The sequence below is a fragment of the Cervus elaphus genome, chromosome 19 (assembly GCF_910594005.1).
Source record: "Cervus elaphus chromosome 19, mCerEla1.1, whole genome shotgun sequence".
In the NCBI taxonomy this organism is placed as follows: Eukaryota; Metazoa; Chordata; class Mammalia; order Artiodactyla; family Cervidae; genus Cervus; species Cervus elaphus.
The window spans coordinates 33262789-33287601 of NC_057833.1; the positions used below are offsets into that span (position 1 = coordinate 33262789).

The 24813-nt window shown below is 39.1% G+C and overlaps 1 protein-coding gene across 7 annotated transcripts in view; it reads left to right on the top strand.

Moving 5' to 3' along the window:
- Nucleotides 1–3748: 3748 nt before the first annotated feature.
- FXR1 (FMR1 autosomal homolog 1) overlaps nucleotides 3749–24813 on the top strand; it is a 67852-nt gene continuing 46787 nt past the window's right edge. For 2 of the 7 annotated variants that reach the window (XM_043873593.1, XM_043873594.1), the window contains exons 1-2: nucleotides 3756–4005; nucleotides 24343–24395. In XM_043873593.1, coding sequence (XP_043729528.1) covers nucleotides 3955–4005; nucleotides 24343–24395 — 104 coding nt within the window. In that variant the 5' untranslated portion in view covers nucleotides 3756–3954. Of the gene's footprint in view, nucleotides 4006–22339; nucleotides 22354–24342; nucleotides 24396–24813 lie in introns of those variants that run through there. The other 5 variants (XM_043873590.1, XM_043873592.1, XM_043873596.1 and 2 more) reach the window with 5 other exon arrangements.

Below are 24813 nucleotides of genomic sequence, written 5' to 3' on the forward strand. Positions count from 1 at the left end.
ATCCCAAAGAAAAGCAATGCCAAAGAATGCTCAAACTACTGCAAAATTGCCCTCATCTCACACACTAGTAAACTAATGTTCAAAATTCTCCAAGCTAGGCTTCAGAAATACGTGAACCGTGAACTTCCAGATGTTCAAGCTAGTTTTAGAAAAGGCACAGGAACCAGAGATCAAATTGCCAACATTCACTGGCTCATCGAAAAAGCAAGAGAGTTCCAGAAAAACATCTATTTCTGCTTTATTGACTATGCCAAAGCTTTTGACTGTGTGGGTCACAATAAACTGTGGAAAATTCTTCAAGAGATGGTTATACCAGACCACCTGACCTGCCTCTTGGGAAACCTGTATGCAGGTCAGGAAGCAACAGTTAGAACTGGACATGGAACAACAGACTGGTTCCAAATAGGAAAAGGAGTACATAAAGGCTATATATTGTCACCCTGCTTATTCAACTTCTATGTAGAGTACATCATGAGAAATGCTGGGCTGGATGAAGCATAAGCTGGAATCAAGATTGCCGGGAGAAATATCAAAAACCTCAGATATGCAGATGACACCACCATTATGGCAGAAAGTGAAGAAGAACTAAAGAGCTTCTTGAGGAAAGTGAAAGAGGAGAGTGAAAAAGTTGGCTTAAAGCTCAACATTCAGAAAACTAAGATCATGGCATCTGGTCCCATCACTTCATGGCAAATAGATAGGGAAACAGTGGACACAGTGGCTGACTTTATTTTGGGGGGCTCCAAAATCACTTTAGATGGTGATTGCAGCCATGAAATTAAAAGATGCTTACTCTTTGGAAGGAAAGTTATGACCAACCTAGACAGCATATTGAAAAGCAGAGACATTACTTTGTCAACAAACGTCTGTCTAGTCAGGGCTTTGGTTTTTCCAGTGGTCATGTATGGATGTGAGAGTTGGACTATAAAGAAAGCTGAGTGCCGAAGAATTGATGCTTTTGAACTGTGGTGTTGGAGAAGACTCTTGAGAGCCCCTTGGATTGCAAGGAGATCCAACCAGTCCATCCTAATGAAAATCAGTCCTGAATATTCATTGGAAGGACTGATGTTGAAGCTGAAACTCCAGTACTTTGGCCACCTGATGCAAAGAGCTGACTCATTTGAAAAGACCCTGATACTGGGAAAGATTGAAGGCAAGAGAAGAAGGGAACGACAGAGGATGAGATGGTTGGATGCTATCACTGACTCAATGGACTTGGGTTTGGGTGGACTCTGGGAGTTGGTGATGGACAGGGAGGCCTGGCGTGCTGAGGTTCATGGGGTTGCAAAGAGTCGGACACGACTGAGCGACTGAACTGAACTGATATATATTTGTATATGTGCTGTGCTATGCTTTGTCTCTCAGTCGTGTCTGACACTGCAACACCATGCACCGAAGCCCGCCAGGCTCCTCTGTCCATGGGGAGTCTCCAGGCAAGAATACCAGAGTGGGTTGCCATGTTCTCCTCCAGGGGATCTTCCCAACCTAGGGATTGAACCCAAGTCTCCCATACATGCCAACAACAAACTGGGTCATGATGTGAGCTTTGGAAATGGAAACTGGTGGGACTTAAATTCCAGTTCTGCTAATTTAGAAGTTATGTGATCTTAGATATATAACTGGTTGCTATAAATCTCTGTTGTTTAATGGAAGTCATAAGTTCTATCTATTAAAAGCAGGAGTTTGTGGAGATGGGTTGGGGGTGTTCAAACTCAAAATGTTTTTAGCATACAAGGCCTGAAGAGGAACAATCTTTTTTTCTTCAACGTTCAAATAACTTGACCTTAGTCCAAATGGAACTTTCATAGCCCTACCCAAAGTGACTGACATTCAGGAACAAATGTGAAGGCCAAGGAAAGAAGAAGGAAGAAAGAAAGGAAGAAAAAATAGATTAGTGGTTGCTTAGGGGGGATTGGGGTTGAAGGAGCAAACAGAACAGGCTCTATCTTGAAAGCAGGACTCCATCTTGGGCTGGACTTTGAGCTATATGCCCAGTATCTGCGGAAACGACCTACCAACTGGAAAACCAGGCCCCTGGAAGGAAGTGCTCCAGGGCTCTCCATGCCTAAAAGAATACCCTAATTATCTGTGTAACCGAATAGAATTATACATTCTATTATGCTTATTGGAGTATGACCACAAGCCTATTGATAATTGTCCACTGTTAACTACCTAGGCTTAAAGCATATGAATCACCGGTTAACTTTGATTGTATCTTTCTTTTTCCTTACTAGTTTCAGGGAACCTTATACACTTAGGGTATACAAGGTTTTCACAAAGACTGGTTGGGGTCCTTGGCTAAGAGGAGACTCTGCTTTGGGCCCGCCGGTGTAATAAACTGCCCTCCACTATCTGCATTGTCCTTCTGAGTGTGTTTGTTTCCTGGAATGAGTGGCTACCATAGGGTTAAATGGGGAATGTCAACAGATACAGGGTTTTGGGGGGATGGTAAAAATGTTCTCAAATTGATTGTGGAGATGATTTCACAACTCTATAAATGCACTAAAAAAACCATTGAATTGTACACCCTAAATGGATGAATTGTACGGTATGGGAATTATACCTCAATAGAGTTGTGGGGAAAAAAAGCAAACTACAGTATTTTAATTCTGAAGGATCATAGCAAGATGATTATATAAAGTGTCAGACACACATGAAGCCCTTAATAAACTGTGGCTGTTACTCATTGATGTAGTAGTGTGCTTGTGTTTTCCTCACAATGATGAGCATTTTAAAAAGAACATTCCATCCACAGCAATATGGAGCACTTCGAAATGCAGATGGAATTTTACGTACATTTTAAAGGACTGCCTTGCTCACAAACGCCCGGGCTAGGCCCCTGGGCATTTCCTTAAGAGCGTAGTGTGCCAGCAAAGCATCCTTTTCTAGGGTTTTTCTGTCAAAACGGTAATACAACACACAGTAAAGAATACTTCCAGTACTATTTCCAAAGGCCTTGCTTTCGGAAAAACTTTCAGTATTGTTAGATATTCAGAGTATCTCCATTATAACACTTAATGGTATTGGTGTAGGTTCTGGTAGAAAACCCATACAAATTGGTTCTGCTTTGATCCTGTGTGTGGACGTTCCTACGCCTTCAACTGTATTGTTTTCATGATTACTTCTAACAATGGTATTACCTCCTGGGTTATGAATACATCTATGCTGAACTGGAAATACTTAGTTTAACTTTTTAAACAGCGTAATTGGTTGGTGATGGACAGAGAAGCCTGGTGTGCTGCAGTCCATGGGGTCGTAGAGTTGGACATGAGCGACTGAACTGAACTGGAAGTGGTAACAGGTGGGGAGAGGGCTGGACTGAGCTGTGTGAGGAGGTGTGTAACTGCGGGATTGGGAGTCAGGAGGAAGCCACCAATATACTTTTTTTTTTTTTTAAGAAAGCGAGGCTACAGAATTTACGGCACATAGTATGTACATTTTTAGGTTCCCTCTTTCCCCTGAAGTTTGTGCCAGTGTGCAACTGAAGGCACCAGAGTTGCTTTTCACCAGATAAGGAAGCTACTCCAGGGCTTCCAGCACCTCAAGGAAGTTTCAGGGCAAGATGCCGAGCCTGGCGGAACGCAGACGCGTGGGGCAAGCTGTGCCGGGGCAGTTCACTCCCGGGCAGCAGGAGGCCGACTGGGGCGGGCAAGCACCCGGCCCTTAGGGGCGGAGACGTAGGGCGGGTCAGCAAAGGTCGGGCGATTGTGTCGGGAGGCGAACGGGGCGTTGGCGACGGCGGGCGGAGCTGGGGGCGAGTGATGTAAGGAGCGGAGGGATCCCACTGGGAGAGCCGGGGCGGCACGGTGAGACCCCAGGGGTGTGGGGCGGGGGATCCTAGTCCCGCCCTGTTTTCCCCGCCCCTCCCCCCGCCTCCTTCACGCCCCTCCCCCCTCCTCCCCTCTGGTTGGAAAGTTTCTAGAATCTCTTCCCGGCGGCCTTTGCGGTTCCAACATGGCGGAGCTGACGGTGGAGGTTCGCGGCTCCAACGGGGCTTTCTACAAGGTACCGACCCTTTTGCTGCTTTGTTGGCTCTTCTGGGGGCTCGGGCCGGTTTGGGGGAGGGTTGGTGGTTCAACATAGTGGCGTTTGGGGTCGAAAAAGGCGGCCAGGACAAAGCCTGAGGCCACTGGGTTCATCGCTTCTCCCCCCTCCACCCGCGGTTTAACGGTCTCGGGGGCCCGGGCTCCGTTATGTTTTGAAACAACACGTCGAACATCTCTTGCGTATTCCTACTTATGAACCTTTTTCTTGGAGGCTAGTGTGGCCGTTCGCGAGCCGGTGAGGAGAAGCCGAGTGGCCGCAGGGAGCTTCCTGGGAGCAGGCCCGAGCGCCGAGAGGTGGGGGGAGTCGTGAAAAGAAGGTGGTGGGATTGTGTGGTCACAGCCACTCCCCCGCCCCTCGGACTGGGCCGAGCGAGAGCGCCTCGGCCCGCGGCTACGACCCCTCCCCACCCCCTTGGGGGGCGCCTTGCGGAATCTTAGGAATTCACCTTTGTACTAGGGTTTTGGGCTAATAAACTTAAGTGTCTGAAGAGAGAGCGAGTGCAGGATTGAAGATTAGGCTCGAAGAGAAGACTAGAAAACCTTGAAATGTGTAGGGTAGAAATAGTTTGGTTTTTTTTTTTTTGGCCTGGGAAATTGGGCGGCGCCTTAGCCCCTCTATTAGGGAAGAAAAGGCGAGAGTTCTAGGCTTTAAGGTTTAAAATGTGAGATGGATTAAGAAAACACAGGTGGGGAGGTATCTAGTTTGTTTTCCAGTTATCCAATGTTTTTGGAGGGTGTTGATTCCCTCCCCTCCACCCCTACACACGTTTTTTATTTTTCTTTGGGAAGAAGGAGGTGCATTATTGTGGGATCGAGTCTGGAAAACGGAAGAGGAATTCGAGAGTAGAGGAATTTATTAGGGGCTTCCAGTGTAGGGGTCACATAGTTGAAAATGAAATCCTTACAAGTTTAGTCTTGCCATTATAACAGTCCCTTCTCCCGATTCTCCCTTTCTCCCAGAGTAATGCCGCGATGTTACAAGATCAATACAAAAATCTCCCCAGCTGTTGTCTGTCAGTCAATCTCACTAAGCCAGCATCTCAAATGTTTGAGAGTCCTGGCTATTTTTATGAAGGGCCTTCTCCTAATACAGGAGTAGTATTGTGAGTACGCAGAATGTATTCTGAGTTTAGTTTCAGCGTACCTAGTATCTCCCACGGAACTTTCTCTTACTTGGTGGTCGTAATTCCTATTTTTAGCGTTTTCCTTTTCTAGTTTACTAATTAGCTGTGTGAAATTGGTTTAGCTGTCACGTGGTTATAGCATAGTGGAGAATCACTGTTGGCATCTTAAGATCTCTCTAAGCTTTTTACAAGTTTAAATCTCCTTAGGTGGTTAACATAAAGTGAAAACAGTGACTGGTGGAAAGGAGTCCTAATTAGTAGTTCCACTGTCAGTCTAGGTTTACAACTTCTTGTCATACAAGAGCCCTGAGTAAAATTTGAGTAGATAACTTCATTAACCTGTTCTAATGGTTGCCTTCTTTGAAAGACTGCAGATAACAGTTGTGGCATACTGCACAAAGGGGGGGCTTTATCATACTTGACTGTCAAGGGTAGATAAGGTTCATCGTTTTTGCATTATTCTCACTATTTGGCTGTTGAATTCTTGTGTAGTGGAGATACGCGTTTTTTCCTGGCATATCGAAACACAGGAAAGATTGTTTTGCTTTAACAAATTATTTTCAGCATGTTGATAATAGATGATACAACACCATTTCTTTTTATGCAAGTATATTTTATGTTCATTTGCTAATCGTTTACGTTTTGTAAAAAATTTAAAAGGTTCAATAATACCGTCAGTTTGCAAGCTTTAGTAAAGATTGTTTACCGTCTTACCTTGGTTTTGCCTAGGTTTTTTTTTGCTTTTGTCCTTGTTTTGGAACTCTGGTTTATCGATGGTACCTCTCCATACTCTACAAAATCTGCTTGATTCTTAGACTTTTTCAGTCCATTACACCTATTTTGCTAACAAAGTGTAGTAAGGTGGTTCTTTGGCAGAGGTTGGGAAGGACCCACGCCACATTTGAATCTACTGAGGTAGCACTTGAACGTTTTGAATTTTATGTCCTGCAATAATCCATTTGTACTTTGTGGAAGCTATGGTCCTCAGAACTCTGGAAGAGTAAGGATGATGAAGTGGAAGGAGCCTTACATTTGAATGTAAACAAATAGGAATTCTAGGTCTCTACATACTTCAGCTTATTTAATGTTATCTAGCAATGCACTGTTGGCCAAATATCCATGGTCCTATATTGTTTTGTGTAAAATAAGATGTTTGAAGTAGTTCAGTAGTCTGTAATATTTTTTATCCCATGAAACTGTCCACTTGGAAAAAACTGGCTTACCGCACAAGCACTTTATTAATTGTAGCTTCATGAATTTTTTTAGATTAATTTACCTATAGTAAAATGCATCTTTTTAAAAACATCTTTGACGATTATGTAAGCTTTGATAAATGCTAACAGTTGTGTAATCACTACCAACAGGATAAAGGGATAGAATAATTCCATCATCCCCTAAATTTCTATCTTGTCTCTTTGTAGTCATCCTCTCTCCTTACCTCTGGAACCTAGGGTGGTTTCTGTCCCCATAGTTTTCCCTTTTCCATAATATCCTAAACATAGAATCATAGAGAATACTGTTTTGAGTTTGGGTTCTTTAGTTTAACGTGGAAGTAATTTTAAGTAATGTTTTCAAATTTAAAAAGTAATACATGGTCAGTGAGGGATTTTAGAAACTATCAGAAAAAGCTAGAATAACAGTTAACATTTTGGTGTATTGTTTTTTTCTTTCAGCGGTGGTTTTCAATATACTGATGGTTCTGATTTTCCTCCTCATATTTCCCCCTTCTTTGCCCTGTCCTCCCACCACACACTTGGCTGTGAATGTGAATTACCATTGAAGAGTTTCAAAGTCATGGGGTTAGTGGCCAGTATCATCATGCTTGAGGCAGTGCTCTGTAGACACTGATTAAAGGTTTTTACTGGCATTGAAACTTAATTTCAGAAATTAGTTGGAACCAGTGAAAAGCTGAAGATGCAATCTAAAATAGAATAGTTTTTTTTCTCCCGCAAATATTTACACACATACTTTGTTTTGCGTCCTGCTCTTTTTACTTAACAACAGTAGATCTATGGTTGTTAAAGAGATAAAAACTTAACTCTTGTTTGAAGCTACGTAACTATAGGGATTGGAAAAATGGGAAATACGGTAATTAATCACTTGATGGGGATATAATTTTATATACAAACTTGTTTTTATAGCCTGTTTTTTATCTGGAGTGCAGCATCATAGGGTTTATATTACTGTGCCATTTAAGATGCTTTTATTATTATTATTTTTTAAGTTTTCAGATAGCATTTACATTCTTTGATAGTATTGATAGTATATTTATGGAATTGTGTAACCATTACCACAGTCTCATTTTAGAACATTTTCGCTACCCCCTCAAAAAGCCTTGTGCCCATTTGGAGTCATTAAAATGCTTTTTAACTGATGTATATGATTTTTAAGCTTTGTAATGGCACTGCAACTTGCATAGCCGTGGGCAGAATATAATTTTAAATAGAAGTTCAAAGTAAGTCACTCAGTTTTTGGCACTTGGAGAGGAAAGTTTCCATGGTATTCCATGGAAATGTGTGGTCTCCAAGATGGCTGAGTGAATTTTCAGTTCTTCTCTTTAGAAGATAGAATTACTTTTAAAGCTCTGTGATTTCTGCTTTTGACTATATAATTGATCAACTACAAAACATTTTAGAGTATCATATTTTCAAAATTTGCTTTTTGCTTTAGCTTAATATTAAAATGAAATTTGAAAGTAATTAAATTATCCAATGGATTTATTATTGCTAACAATTTTGGCCAGTAGACTTTATAGTAAAGGAGTTGTATTTTGAAAATGTGCTTACATTTCAAAGTTAGTATAGAAAATTGATTTCTTTGTGGAGATTAGTAATTGAGGAAAAGATGGTTGCTGTATTATATTATGGACACTATTAGGTTAAAAACATAGTTTAAGATATTTTGAAGCTATTTTTAGTTGTACATGTTTTAAAATGAAGTTTTTTAAATATGTAAAAGAACTAGTATTAAGTGAAAACACCACTTAATTTTTAAAAATTAATTTCCCCATGAAGTTTTGTTTTTGTATTACAAGAACAATGTGTAATTAATGAAAAATCTGAAAACACAAAAGCAAAAAAGAAAGCCTTGATCTTCCCTATCTAGAGAAGATGCTAAGACCTTGACTTTACTTACAGAAAACCTATTTTTCCATATTTTTTTCTTTACATCATCAGATATTTGTGGGTATTGTGTAAATAAAATAATAGCTTACTATTGTTTGTTTATTACTATTGTCCATTAGTAGTGGACATTAGTAGTTCCATTAGTAGTAGTAGTAGTGCTGTTAGTTGCTCAGTCATGCCCAACTCTTTGTGACCCCATGAACCAGTCCACCAGGCTCCTCTGTCTCCAGGGATTTCCCAGGCAAGAATACTAGAATGGGTAGCCATTCCCTTCTCCAGGGATCTTCCTTACCCAGGGATTGAACCTTGGTCTCCTGCATTGCAGTCTTTACAGTCTGAGCCATTAGGGAAGCACTGTTGTTCTTTGCGTTGTTCATTTTGCTCAGTCGTGTCCAATCTTTGTGACCCCATGGACTGCAACATGCCAGCCTTCCCTGTCCTACATTATTTCCAGGAGTTTGCTCGAACTCACGTCCATTGAGTTTGTGCTGCCATCTAACCATCTCGTCCTCTGTCGTCCTTTTTTCCTGTCTTGTATCTTTTCCTGGCATCAGGGTTTTTTTTTTTTTTTTTTTTACAGTGAGTTGGCTCTTCGAATCAGGTGGCCAGAGTATTGGAGCTTTAGCTTCAGCATCAGTCCTTCCGATGAATATTCAGCGCTGATTTCTTTTAGGATTGACTGGTTTGATTTCTTTGCTGTCGAAGGGACTCGGAAGAGTCGTCTTCTGCGGTCAGCCTTATTTCCCAGCTCTCACATCTGTACATGACTACAGGAAAAACCATAGCTTTGACTATACAAATAAAGTAATGTCCATTACTTATTGTGTATTTTTTGAGGCTTATACGTTTTGACTGGATAATAATTCAGGAACTGAGTTCTCTACCACAATGTTAAGGATGTAGCAAACTGCCTTTTTTGTAGTTGAGCTGCAGTATGCTTTCTATGATTGACCCCTAAATCTTGTACTGGCTAGTTGTGAGGCCTTAGATTTTTCATCTGCAGTATGAGGCACTTGGATTTTTTTTTTGACAGTTCATCAAGTGGTGGAATCGACTAGGTCTTTAGTTCTCTGAGGTTCTATCTAGCTCTAACAACAGCAGCAATATTTGAGCACTTGTGGCTCAGACAGTAAATAATCTGCCTGCAATGCTGGAGACCCAGGTTCAATCCCTGGGTTGGGAAAAGCCCCTGGAGGAGGGCATGGCAACACACTCCAGTATTCTTGTCTAGAGAATTTCATGGATAAAAGAGCCTGGCAGGCTACAGTTCATGGGATTGTAAAGAGTCTGACAGGACTGAACTTTTTTCAGACTGTCACACTGTGCAGGTACCTTACCTGAATTTGTCTTATTTACTCCTCTCAATCACAGTGAAAGATGGTATTACTCCAGTTAAGGAAACTGAGGCTAAGCGAATCTATCCATAAAACGAATAGGCTGATTCAAGATTAAGATTGATGTTTCTGACTCCCAGAGAGCCTGATCTCTTTAGCCATTATATGATTTTTTAAGTATGAAAATAAGGCTTACCAAATTATTGTTAAATTATAAATTATTCTGGTGAATATAGTGGGAGTCAAGAGGACTGAATTGGGAAGATTCTTGGAGAAATGATTTGAACTATGTCTTAATAATAGAAAAATCTGCCCTTTCCAATCTGGTAACCACTATCCATGAGGCCGAAATGTAGTCTGAATTGAGATGTGCTTTAATTGGAAAAGTCATACTAATACCAAAAAAAGGAATGCAAGGCTCCCATGTGCGTGCGTGCTGAGTTGATTCAGTCTTGTCTGACACTGCTACTCCATGGACTGCAGCCTGCCAGGCTCCTCTGTCCATGGGATTCTCCAGGCAAGAGTGCTGGAGTGAGTTGCCATGTCCTTCTCCAGGGGATTATCCCGACCCAAGGATCGAACCTGCATCTCTTTTCTCTCCTGCATTGGCAGGCAGATTCTTTACCACTTGCACCACCTGGAACTCCATAGTTTTAAAATATTGATTTCATTTGAAATAAGCATTTTATTTAAGTATACTTAGAAGTTTAAAAACTAGATGATGGCTCAGATTATAATTTGTGCTGGATAGTTATGACTTACACGTCCTCAGTTGTTAGCTTTATATTATTGGTTATCTTAGGTATTTGGGGAAATGTTTGAAATGCATATATATATATATATATATAATGAAACTTCCTGTTCAAATTTTCTTAGGATGTGGCACCTCTTAGTAATATTCACATGGTAGTTATCAAAGGCTTGAAAAAATTCTTTGGGAAATGTTTAGCTAATAGTAGTAAGTTCTGTTGTGATGTATGTATGCAGTTTTCTTGAACCAAATCTTCATCAAGAATATCTTGAACAAAACAAAATTAAGCAACGCAAAGCATTACTTTTGTTAATCTGAACATATATATTTGTGTGTACAATAGACTTTTCAGTTTATTTTTCCTGACATAAAGAGGCTGAGAAGCCATGACAAATTGAACGAAAATTAAATTTAAGTTAAATATCAGTTGTTATAACTTGTCTTCCATATTCTGGCCTCAGCATTTTTTGCTTAGGTTTTTTGGGAGCATGAATGGAGGTCTCCCCCATTGATAACTGAAATTTATAGTTACTGTTGGCAAAGCTACATGGCATTTCCCTGTCAGTATTTCTTCAGAATCAGGAATTTCATCTTTCAGGTTCCTGTCTTTGTGCCTTTCTTATTCTGTTAATTAATAGTAGTAAAACTTCTTGACTTCCTGGCGGTCCAGTGGTTAAGATTCTGCTCTCCCAATGCAGGGGGCAGGGGTTTGATCCCTGGACCAGAAACTAAGATCCCATAGGCTGCACAGCGCTGCCCGCCACCTCCCACAGAATAAAACATCTTTCTTGATTCATTGCTTTTTGTTTTAATAGTTTTTCAGGTTATTTTCAAGCCATGTTTTCTAGTGACTTGATATATATAAATAGTATGTTAGTAGACTGTCAGTAAATACTTGTTGAATGAACAAATGAATCAGTCGTTCTTGGTTTCTGGACACTCTGACTAGTTAATCTTTGTATAAACACATGAAAAGAAAGTGAGAGTGAAGTCATGTCCGACTGTTTGCGACCCCATGGACTGTAGCCTACCAAGGCTTCTCCGTTCAAGGGATTTTTCAGGCAAGAATACTGGAGTGGGTTGCCATTTCCTTCTCCAGGAGATCTTCCTGACCCAGGGATTGAACCCCGGTCTCCTGCATTTTAGGCAGTCGCTTTACTGTCTGAGCCACCAGGGAAGTCCATAAACACATATATACAAAGCTAACTTCATTATTTCTAATTTTTGTTTCAAACTGAACTAATTTTTTTTTTAATGCATTGATTCAAGTTAAGATACTGTCTCAGTACTTAAGAAGTGAAGTGTCTGTTGCTCAGTTGTGTCAAACTCTTTGCAACCCCATGAACTGGGGCTCACCAGGCTCTTCTGTCTGTGGGATTCTCCAGGCAAGAATGCTGGAGTGGGTTGCCATTTCCTTCTCCAGGAGATCTTCCCGACCCAGGGATCGAACCTTGGTCTCCTGCATTGTTGGCAGACTTTACCATGTGAGCCACCAGGGAAAATACGGGACTAAAGTGAACTTCAACTCTTGGCAAAAAAAGTCATTATAGTTTAGTGTGGCTGTTTGAAACCTGCAAGCCTTTCCATTTCAGAAACTGTTGGATACTATAAACTTGTGAAATAAATAAGCCTAGAACATCACTAGTATGTGAGTATTAGTAAATATTTATGTATTTTTATGAAATCCTCACATTTTCATTGCCATTTTTTATTCGGAACAGTTAAATGTTCAGTTCTAATGGATGTTGAAGGCTTGCTTTGAGTAACTTTTTTCCTTAATAGAACCTAATGCATAAAGATGCAGTAATTTCTGTAATGCATACTGTGATTAGTAAATTTGTGGACTTTATTTGTGGAGCGTGTGTCCATTGATTTGAAATAATTTTCAGATGTAGATGTTGTTCATGTTCAGTTGCAAAGTTGTGTCTAACTCTTTGCAAACCTCTGGACTACAGTATGCCAGGCTCTGTCCTCCACTGTCTCCTGGAGTTTGCTCAAATTCATGTCCATTTAGTTGGCGATTTTGTCTAACCGTCTCATCACCTGCTGCCCCCTTCTCATGTTGCCTTCAGTCTTTCCCAGCATCAGGGTCTTTTCCAGTGAACTGACTCTCCGCGGCAGGTGGCCAAAGCACTGGAGGTTCAGCTTCAATATCAGTTCTTGCAGTGAGTGTTCCGGGTTGATTTCTTTTAGGATTGACTGACTTGATCTCCTTGAAGTCCAGAGGACTCTCAAGAGTCTTCTCCAGCACCAATTTGAAAGCACCAATTCTTCCGTGCTCAGCCTTCTTTGTGGTCCAAGTCACACATCCGTACATGACTACTGGAAAAACCATAGTTTTAACTGTACTGACTGTTATTGGCAAAGTGATGTCTCTGCTTTTTAATACACTAAGTTTGTCAAAGCTTGTAGATCCTTTAAAGAAAAGTATATTGTTTGAAGTTAAGAAAATTTTTGATTGCAATTGCAGTCTTGAATGTGCTTGTTACTGGGATCAAATTACAACTCACATCTTTTAGATGTTGTATGTAAACATTAAACAAAAAAGTTTATTACCCAGAAGGTGGATTTGAGGTCTCTAGAGATGGAAAAATTAAAAAATTGTGGGGAGTGGTTTTATATATATATGTATGTGCTATATGGAAAAAGTGCTGACTGACAGTATTAAAGCTATATCTCAACTCTTTAAAAAGATTTATACATGCATATGCAAATGTATAGTTTCATTGAGCATATACAGACTTGCTTTATTATATTTAACCACACCTCCCCACCCACCCTGCTCCCACTCCCGCCCTGCACATTTGGATTCCCTTCACTCCATCTGTTATCCACAATCCATCATTTAGGTAGCCTGTTCATAGCCAAGTAGACATCATGCCAGATTTTTTTTCATACTCCTAGAATGTAATAGATACAAATTCAGGTACAATTGTAGGTGTTTCTTAGTACTGCTCTATAAAATTAGGATAATCTACGTCTTGGTCATTTTCTCTGGGGATGTAATTTATTTTTTAATGGTTACATGTTTCACATAATTACCATGAAATCCAGCCATCCCTAGTTAATAAACACTTTATTTCAGACATACATGCCACTCTGTGTATGTTTTCATTGGATAGGTTTCAAAGAGAAATAAGATAGCTTGGTGGAAGGGAAATTTATCTGTTAACTCTTAATAAATGTTAACAGATTACATTCCAAAAGGCTTAACACTTAGTATTTTCTCAGTGAATCCCAGCCTCTTTACATCCTTGCCAGAAATAGGCTTTATTATAATCTTTCATTTTTGCCAGTTTGTTGGGTGTAAAGGGTTATTTGATTGCAACTTTGATTTTCAAATTCCTACTTGTGAATTTTAATGTTTGCCCGCCATTTGGATTTACTTTTCCATAAATTGCTTGTTTTCTGTCTTTTACTTCTGGGATATCCTTTCTCACTTTTTAAGATTTCCTAGGACTCATTGTCCCCAAGAAAAAGAAGTGCAAAAAAGCAAACTAACTGTCTGAGGAGGCCTTACAAAGAGCTGTGAAAAAGAAGAGAAGCAAAAAGGGGAGAAAAGGAAAGAAATAACCCATTTGAATGCAGAGTTCCAAAGAATAGCAGGGAGAGATAAGAAAGCCTTCCTCAGTGATCAGTGCAAAGAAATAGAGGAAAACAATAGAATGGGAAAGACTAGAGATCTCGTGAAGAAAATTAGAGATACCAAGGGAACATTTCATGCAAAGATGGACTCAATAAAGGACAGAAATGGTATGGACTTAACAGACACAGAAGAGATTAAGAAGAGGAGGCAAGAATACACAGACGAACTGTACAAAAAACATCTTCATGACCCAGATAATCACGATGGTGTGATCACTCACCTAGAGCCAGACATCCTTGAATGTGAAGTCAACTGGGCTTTAGGGAGCATCACTATGAACAAAGCTAGTGGAGGTGATGTTATTCCAGTTGAGCTATTTCAAATCGTAAAAGATGATGCTGTGAAAGTGCTGCACTCAACATGCCAGCAAATTTGGAAAACTAAGCAGTAGCCACAGGACTGAAAAAGGTCGTTTTTCATTCCAATCCCTAAGAAAGGCAATGCCAAAGAATGCTGAAACTACCACACAATTGCACTCATCTCACATGCTAGCAAAGTAATGTTCAAAATTCTCCAAGTCAGGCTTCAACAGTACATGAACCATGAACTTCCAGATGTTCAAGCTGGTTTTAGAAAAGGCAGAGGAACCAGAGATCAAATTGCCAACATCCACTGGATCATCGAAAAAGCAAGAGAGTTCCAGAGAAATGTCTATTTCTGCTTTATTGACCATGTCAAAGCCTTGACACTGTGGATCACAATAAACTGGAAAATTCTGAAAGAAATGGGAATACCAGACCACCTGACCTGCCTCTTGAGAAATCTGTATGCAGGTCAGGAAGCAACAGTTAGAACTGGACATGGAACAACAGACTGATTCCAAATAGGAAAAGGAGTACGTCAAGGCTATATATTGTCACCCTGCTTATTTAACTTGTATGCATAGTACATGATGAGAAACGCTGGGCTTGGATGAAGCACAAGCTGGAATCAAGATTGCCAGGAGAAATATCAATAACCTCATATATGCAGATGACACCACCCTTATGGCAGAAAGAACTAAAGAGCCTCTTGAGGAAAGTGAAAGAGGAGAGTGAAAAAGTTGGCTTAAAGCTCAACATTTCAGAAAACTAAGATCATGGCATTCAGTCTCATCACTTCATGGCAAATAGATGGGGAAACAGTGGCAGACTATTTTTTTGGGCTACAAAATCACTGCAGATGGTGTTTGCAGCTGTGAAATTAAAAGATGCTTATCCTTTGCAATAAAAGTTATAACCAACTTAGCATATTAAAAAGCAGAGACATTTCTTTGCCAGCAAAGGTCCGTCTAGTCGAGGCTATGGTTTTTCCAGTGGTCATGTGTGGATGTGAGAGTTGGACTGTAAAGAAAGCTGAGTGCCGAAGAATTGATGCCTTTGAACTGTGGTTTTGGAGAAGGCTCTTGCCAGTCCCTTGGACTGCAATACAAGGAGATCCAACCAGTCCACCCTAAAGGAAATCAGTCCTGAGTATTCATTGGAAGGACTGATGTTGAAGCTGAAACTCCAGTACTTTGGCCACCTGATGCGAAGAGCTGACTCTTTGAAAAAGACCCTGATGCTGGGAAAGATTGAAGGCAGGAGGAGAAGGGGATAACAGAGGGTGAGATGGTTGGATGGCATCACCAACTCAATGGACATGAGTTTGAGTAAACTCCAGGAGTTGGTGATAGACAGGGAGGCCTGGTGTGCTACAGTCCATGGGGTCGCAAACAGTCAGACGTGATTGAGCGACTGAACTGGGGACTCATTGTAAGAGTAACCCTTCTTACTTTGGGTAACCAATTACCCAAAGTAATTGGTCAACTTTCTGGTATTGCTGTCTATAGAGAAGTTCTATTTTTTATGTACTGAACTGTTATTTCCCTGTTAAGACTTCCGGGTTTCCAGCCTGGTTAAGAGCCAGTGTCCAGGTTATACATATAATTTCTTAGATTTGCTTGTAGTGTTTTATTCATTTATTTCATGTTTACTACATTAAAACTTATTTTGACTATTCATAGGCAGTTGTGCTAGCACCATGTGTTACATAATCTCTGTTTTAAAGATTTTTTTTCTCTTTTTGCACATGCGGAAATTAGGTACTGTCTGGGATTGGGAGGAGAGGAAGATGTCAAGCATTTGGGAGAGATGGGTCCCGTTCAGTGTCGATAGAAGCTTCTGAAAATTGCTCCCAAAACTGTCTAGGGTGCTCTGGGAATACCATAAGAAGTCTGGGCAGATAAAGCCAGTTAAGAGTCTTATTTTCCTTACCTTACTGCTTTGGTCTCTCTCTAGTTTTACCTACCACATAATAAGTAATGGATCTGAGACCAATCTTAACAGTAAAACCAGTAATACTGCACACTTGAGTTTTTTTTCCTTTCTCTAGTAAGGAGTTCTCTCTGTATCTGTTGACCATATACACCAGAAACATAAAGGTGTTTATTGTAAATTCTTTATAAATTACTTGACATAAAAGTTCCAGAAAGAATATCTGGTGTTTTGTAGGGGATAGGAGTAGTTTTAAGTACTTCTGGCATGTCTTTGAGTGCCTGGAAATACTTTAATTGAAGAAGCTTCAGCTCTTTCAGTTTGCAGATTGAATGAGACCCTTATGTGTAAAATTGTTTAGGTAAATATGACCACCTAGGTCCAGGAGTCGCTAAGTCAATTTTCTCAACCTAATAGAGTTTCTCATCTGAATTACAAAACAGAGAAATGCTGTTTTTTGTTGTTGTTGTTGTTGTTTTTCAGTTTTTCCTAGGATTGTGCATAGTTAGTATTTTTCTATATGCCTGGGTGAGGAGTTAGTTCATTACACACAATGAATGCCTTGATGATTGAACTATATTATATTCTCTTAGAACCCAGATTAAGAAATAGTTTGCTATATTCACTTTTTTCTTTTAATCCTGTAAAATGGATCATACATGTGTAAAGTGCAAAAACATGACAGCAGGTGATTCTAACTGTTGATATGTTTTTAGGTACAAAAGTAAGCCATGGGTGAAGATGTGTGTATAGTTGAAATTTGGGTCTTAGAGTCCAGGGAATGGGTTATATTTCTGTAAGTAGATTTGGGAAATCAGTGGAAGAGTTATACGATTTCCTTAGAATGGCATCAGTTGTAAGAGGCACTAAGAACAAATGTTGCCAATTGATCTATGAGTAGTCATAGTTTTCTCTTTTAGAACTCTTGTTGTATACTCAAAGATTATCTTTGAACACTTGTATTCATAAAATGGAAAATACAAGCAAAATAAATTGGCTGTGACATCTTTATGTTCAGATGATCGTATATCTTCTTACAATATCTTCCTCAGTGCCACGGAGAGCATTGATGTTGCAAGCGTACATTAAAAGAGCTCTCCTCTATTATCTCCAGGATTTTCTTCCAAGAATTTTCACCCACTCTGCAAGTTTTGATGCTGGTGCTTTCTTGATTTTATCAGAAGGTGTCAACATAACAACCTTCTGGTAAGAAACCTAAATCCTTCCTAAAATGGTACTTCATTGGTTTGCAGATTGAATTATCAAGGGGTTGCAGTCAAGTGCCACAGAAAATTGCAAGCAAACCAAATTTGAGCATGCTTAACAGTGACATTTATATCCTGGCAGCCATTCAGCTGTTTGCTACTCTAAGGTGCCATCCATTCTAGGAAGCATCCTGATTTTAGGGACTCAGAATTGTTAGAATTGATGAGCTGGGAAGGTAGACTGGGGCCAGAGAATCACTAAACTGATAATTGATCAAAGGATAACAGGTGATCATCCATTTTGTCAGCTTTTTAAAAACAAAAACCTGAGGTCAAATTTTGCATGAATTATGCTATTAACGTTTCCTTTCTCATGGGTTATATTTTTGTAATTACATTTATCTGCAGCAGGGAACTTCAACTGTGGAGGTTGGTAAAATGGAGAGTTTACCCAGTCAGAGGAAAGGCCCTATAGGATCTAACAAACTGAAGCCTGTCCCTCTTAATATATTGAGAATTTATTTTAGTTTATTTTTAAAATATTTTATTGAAGTATAGGTGATGTACACTGTGTTGTGTTTCTGTTGTACAGCTAAGTGTAAGTGATTTGGTTTGCATATATATATTTTTCATATTCTTTCCCTTTATGATTTGTTACAAGATATAGAACATAGTTCCCTGTGTTATACTGTAAGGCCTTGTTGATTTTCTGTCCTGTGTATAATAGTGCGCATCAGCTAGTGTCAAACTCCTGATCCTTCCCTCCTCCACTCTGCTCCCCCCTGGCAACCGCAGGTCTGTTCTCTGTCAGTTTATGTTCAGAAATACAACATTTGTTTATTTAGAAATGCAGTGTTTTATCACAGATTTGCTTCATTAATTAAGCCATCAATTGAAATGCTCCTAACACATTGGAAAAGATGACTAAAATGTAGTTAATTTGACTGTTGTGCTAAATAAATGTAAAAAAAAAACCCACCACTTTAAATTTCATGCCACTGATCCCGAGAAAGACTTTAAAGAAGAGAAACTGGAATAGATCTTAAATTTTATAAGAATACTTGATCAGATTTGAAGGAGGCAGTCATGTGACTGTGAGAGTTTCTTGGCTTGCTTAGGAGAATAAAATGATAACCCTTTGCTTTTACCACTTGAGAGTAGAGTCATTAAAAACATAGACTTCTATGGTGGTCTTCTCTGATGGTCCAGTGGCTTAAGACTCTGCACTTGGGGTTCTGTCCCTGGTCAGGGAACCAGATTCCACATGCCACAGCTAAAGATTCCGAATGCTACAGTGAAGATCTTGTGTGCTGCCTCAAAGACTTGACCCTGCCAAATAAATACTAAAACAAAGAAAAAATGTAGTTTCCATTTAGGAAGATTATTCTGTTTCTTAATGGCCTTTTTTGTTCAGTCTGTTGATAATCAGTAAATGCTTCTAACAAGAATTTTGAAGTTTAATAAGAGTTAACAGCTTTAGGGTGTAAGTCTTGGTTTTTGGGGTATGGGCTTCCACTTACATCTCATTTTAAGGATTCAAGCTGTAAGACTTCTGTTAGTAGTTTACTGAGTATTAAGGTTTTTTTGTTTAATGATTGGTTTACTTATTTCAGGGGGAGGCTGTGCTGAGTCTTCACTGCTGCACGTGCTTTCTCTGGTTGTGGCGAATGGGGGCTACTCTGTCGCTGGGCCTCTCATTGTGGTGGTGGCTTCTCTTGGGGACTCTGGGACAAGGGCTTCACTAGTTTCTGCTCCCTGGCTTTAGAGCACAGGCTCAGTAATTGTGGCACACAGGCTTAGTTGCTCCATGGCATGTGGGATCTTCCTGGACCAGCGATCAAACCGGTGTCTCCTCTATTGGCAGGTGGATTCTTTACCACAGAGCCACCAGGGAAGACCCTGAATGTTTAAGTTTCTGTTTCCCTCTTTATAAGATAAGTAAATTTTGTGTTGTAATGAATTGCAGTAATAGGAGGTCATTACTGGCTTTTGAGAAACCTAAGTAGCAAGTGAGTTTGAAATGACACTTTGCAGGCCAAGAAAATTTTTGAGACTAGTATGATGTGTTCCTAATGAATTTAGTGGGAATGTTTTCAAAGGGATTTATGGATCTCTGTAGATTTCTAAGCCATCACTCAAGCAAAGCCTCTGATAAATTGATCAGTATTTTAAACGAGGTAGCTAAATTAGATTTTGATGTTTTGTTCTGGGACTTTACCTTAAATAGGCTTTTTAGGAAAGGTGTCTTATTTCTTCAAAATAGTATTGTTATCAGACTTGACTTTTTGGAGTTTAAAAATATAAATTAGCAAAAGCATTCTATCATTTAATTGATAAGGATTTAATGGAAAGTGTTCCAGACAGAAGATGAGATTTTTTAATATTTATTTTAAAAAATAATTATTATTTTGTGGAGTCTTTAGTTTTAGTATATGGGATCTAGTTTCCTGACCAGGGATTGAATTTGGGCCCCCTCACTGGACCACGAGGAAGTCCCAAGTTGAAAATTTAAGTTCATTTATAATCTAGGGAGTAAAACTTGGGGGCTGTATATATGTGTATAGTTTCAGCTTCCCTTTCTTTCCAATGAGAGTGAGGCATCTGGAAGGTCTGTAAAAGAAATTGTGGAATCTGGAAGGTCTGTAAAAGATGATGCTTATCTTCAGAGTGGCTTTCCCATAGCCCGGGTCCGTAATTCATCTGTTCTGATTTTTGACTATATAACCTCACCCTTTCAATTCTTGAAATTCATTCTTATCATGTTTGTTGTTGCTTAAACTATAGGATTTTCCCCCCTATGATTCAGTTTAGTCGCTCAGTCGTGTCCGACTGTTTGCGACCCCATGGACTGCAGCACACCAGGCTTCCCTGTCTATCACCAGCTCCTGAAGCTTGCTCAAACCCATGTCCATTGAGTCGGTGATTCCATCCAGCCATCTCATTCTCTGTTGTCCCCTTCTCCTCCTGCCTTCAATCTTTCCCAGCATCAGGGTCTTTTCCAGTGAATCAGTTCTTTGCATCAGGTGGCCAAAGTATTGGAGTTTCAGCTTCAGCATCAGTCCTTCCATTGAATATTCAGGACTGATTTCCTTTAGGATGGACTGGTTTGATCTCCTTGCAGTCCAAGGGACTGGCAAGAGTCTTTTCCAAGACTACAGTTCAAAAGCATCTATTCTTCGGTGCTCAGCTTTCCTTATGGTTCACCTCTCACACGTCCATACATGACTACTGGAAAAACCATAGCTTTGACTAGATGACTTCGTTGGCAAACTCTGCCTTTTAAGATGCTGTCTAGGTTGGTCATAGCTTTTCTTCCAAGGAATGCTGTCTAGGTTGGTCATAGCTTTTCTTCCAAGGAGCAAGTGTCTTTTAATGTCATGGCTATAGTCACCATCTGCAGTTACTTCGGAGCCCAAGAAAATAGAAGTCTCTCGTGGTTTCCATCGTTTCCCCATCTGTTTGCCATGAAGTGATGAGACCGGATGCCATGATCTTTGTTTTATGAATGTTGAGTTTTAAGCCAGCTTTTTCACTCTCCCCTTCAACTTTCATCAAGAGGCTCTTTATTTCCTCTCCGCTTTCTGCCGTAAGGGTGGTGTCACCCTTATGATTACCCTCATCGAATTGAAAAACCTGTTTTTCAGCTGTAGTGTTCTGTAACTCGAAAAATGTGTGTTTCAGTTAGGTAGATATTTGGAACCCGCACCTTGTTCTTTCTACCGGTTATTTAAGCTCCCACCTAAAAATTACCAAGTACCTTGTCTTTTTTTGGTCTTTATTACTGTAGCTTTAAAATAAATTTTAGTATTTGGTATGGATAGTGTTTTCTTGTTTTTCCCTACCCTCATTTAAAAGTTGTCCTTTTAAATGCCTTCTTGTTTGTTATTAAAATACATTTGAATCAGTTCTAATGAGATGGATGAAACTGGAGCCCATTATATAGAGTGAAGCAAACCAGAAAGATAACACCAATATAGTATACTAACACATATATATGGAATTTAGAAAGATGGTAACGATAACCCTATATGCAGGACAGAAAAAGAGACACAGATGTATAGAACAGACTTTTGGACTCTATGGGAGGTGAGGGTGGGATGATCTGTGAGAATAGCATTGAAACATGTATATTATCAAGTGTGAAACAGATCCCCAGTCCAGGTTGGATGCATGAGACAAGTGCTCAGGGCTGGTGCACTGGGATGACCCAGAGGGATGGGATGGAGAGGGAGGTGGGAGGGGGGTTCAGGATGGGGAACACATATAAATCCATGGCTGATTCATGTCAATGTATGGCAAAAACCACTGCAATATTGTAAAGTAATTAGCCTCCAACTAATAAAAATAAATGGAAAAAAAAAGTTCAAATTCTTAGTCCCTCAACAGAATTACAGTCCTTAGTGTTTTAGTGGAATTCCATTTAAGTGTATATTGACAAATTTAAAATATCAAGATGTAAAAATGAGATGTGGTTTACATTTTCCTAAATATTCTAATTATATTCATTAGTTAAGTTTCACACATGTCAGCATATAGGTTGTGTGCAATATTTGTGTTGTTGAGGGTATTTCTAGGACTTTGCTCTTGTTAGTGGACTATTTTTTTGTCTGTTTTATTTTTCAGCTGTTTATTTTTAGCTAGAAAGGAAAATTAATTTTGGTTAACTTGGGACCTTACTGAATCTTTGAGTTGTCTGTTAAATTTTTATTTTAGGTTATTCTGTTTTGAATTGCTTTTGAAAAAGACAGATCTTCAGTTAGTGCAAGTGCTCAGATATTCCTCCTATTCCCTTTATCCCTCCCTTATTCCTAGTTTACATACAATTTTTGGCATTTCTGAGTTTTTACTGTATAATGCTTTTTTTTTGTCAGGGATGGCTTTCTAAAAGGTTTTGATTATACTTTAAATATGTTAAAGTGCCTTGTTACTTATCCATGATTATTTTAAATTGTAATTAAGAGATTCAACTGTAAATATATACCTGGCTGTATGAAAGAACAATTTAAGGGACCATTTTATGATGGCTTGGAATCTTCTGCATTTGTATATGCATGAAGAGAAGAAAAGGAAACGTCAGATATTCTGAGAAATAGGGTTCTGGGCCAGATGAGTATGACTAGAAGAGAAACCAAATCCCCAAAGGTTGGACTAACAAGGAAGAGAGAAGTTATGGAGACTTAGTCATAAAGTCGTGTGCAGGAAAGTGTTGCCATTGTTATTTGGCATCTCCTGACTCTCATTTTGGCAGAGGCCTGAGTGTCTAGGAAACACCGTCATTCTTGTGAATTGAGAAGTGTTTACTGTGTTCTGTATCAGTGTGTCAATTTTATAGAGATTGGCCATTAGAAGTTCTTTATCCTGAGAATCTAGGGTTTGGGGATTAGAACATGTCTTTTAATTGTTCACTACAGTCCAGATATACTTTACTTGGGTATCAAGTTTTTAATTTATTTAAACTCATACCTGAAAGAATACTAGCAATAAGAGTAGGTTCCAGAGTTACCTTTTTTCCTTTAAGTGTTAAAAATGTGTGCATTCAAAGTTGATGCTGATGTTTGTGGTGTATGTAAAGTAGGAGTGGGGAGAGGTATAAGCACTGATTTTTAGCTAGGAGAAGATTTTTATTATAAGAGTAGAATTTTCCAATGATTTGGAGCTCTAGTTGAACTTACCCAGCATACAAATTATATAGAAATGATAAAGATTAATGGAACATCTCAAACTCTTTCATTTTTGTTTGTTAAGTATTAGAAAACATTAGTGAAAGTTTGGCTAATCTCCTATGGGAAAGATATGTCTTACTCTAATATTCATGAACTTGGTTAATTCTCAGTTTATGAAAATATTCCTTACCGTACAAATGGCAAGAGTATAATAGAGATTTGCTGGTGACCAAAATGATTGCTGAAAGTAGATGTGCAGATGAACTAGTAGAAGTAGAGGCTGGCCAAGAAGTCATTGTTGTAGCGTGATTAGAAAAATCACAGCTTGAACTGAATGGCAACTCTAGCTTTGAGAGGAGAACAGTCTTCAGAATTGCAAGTCAGGTGCTACTACTGTACTCTTGGAAGTATCTTTGAGTTTTAGGCCTTGCATGAAGATACATGCATTGAAATGCCCCATAGCATGCAATTAAATCGATCACAGGCATTTGGAGCTGAAGAGCTATCCAGGCCAAATTACGGAATCATACAATTGAGTAGCAAATGTGGGAGGAGGGCATTGAGAGACTAGATACATAACTCCATATTTTGTGATTGGTCATCCTGCATTATTAAAGAAAGTAAAATGATTTTATTTTCAGCCTCATCTGTTACCTTCTCCTCTCTTAAGTCTTTAGTTCCAAAGATTTTCCAGGGTGGTAGTGCTGATCTATTTGCTTTTGGTTTTTCCAGTCAGTTTGTTTCTTAGTCTTTAGTTTGCTAATTTGCTTAAAATAATATCTGACACATAGTGTTTAAGTATTTTGGAAATTGATGAGGACATGTTTTAAACAAGTACTGCAAGTTTGTGTGTGTATTTATTTAGCTAGTTTATACTGTATATTATGGGGTTTAGTGTGATATTTTAGAAAAGAATTTTAAGTGCCTAGTGGTTCAGAGTATGTGAGCATTTGGCAAAGGTTGAGAATATTGCAATTCTGATAGACAGTAATACAGTGTCATTTAATATCTGTTGTAATCATGAAAGAGAGGTTAATTTGCAGGGTCAACACAGCTCATAAATGATGGAGATGGAAAGCAAAACCTGATCAGCCTATTCCAAGCTCTGGGTTGTTATCAGTATTCCATATTGTCTTTGTATCTCTAATATAGTAGTTTAGAGTTAATGTAACATTTAATTGAATATTCATTTCTTTGTAATTTTTTTTTTACAGGGATTTATCAAGGATGTTCATGAAGACTCCCTCACAGTTGTTTTTGAGAACAAGTAAGTTATTTTTTATTGATAGAGATCCTAATTTTGAAGATTGATAATGCCAAACTGCTGCTTTTGGGTATTCCTCTTATAATCAGAAAATGAATGTGCTTTTGGGTGGGGGGTTCTTTGCTTTGATTATCTTTTTGAGTTAAAATAATTTTTAGTTTTTGATGACTTCACCTGGTTTTCTGTTCACCATTCACTTGTCACTTTTTCTATGACTCCTTTCTTTGCCAAATCACATGTCAACATGAATCAGTTTTTGCAAAACTGGATGGCATGAATGTAATTATAACATGCATACTTCTTAAAACCCAGAATTTTTAAATGATACTGTACAAGGCCTTCCAAATGCCCTTTTAATAGAATAAATATATTAGGCTGCCTTTAATTGCTTGATTAGCCTTAAGGAATAATAAAGTTTTAT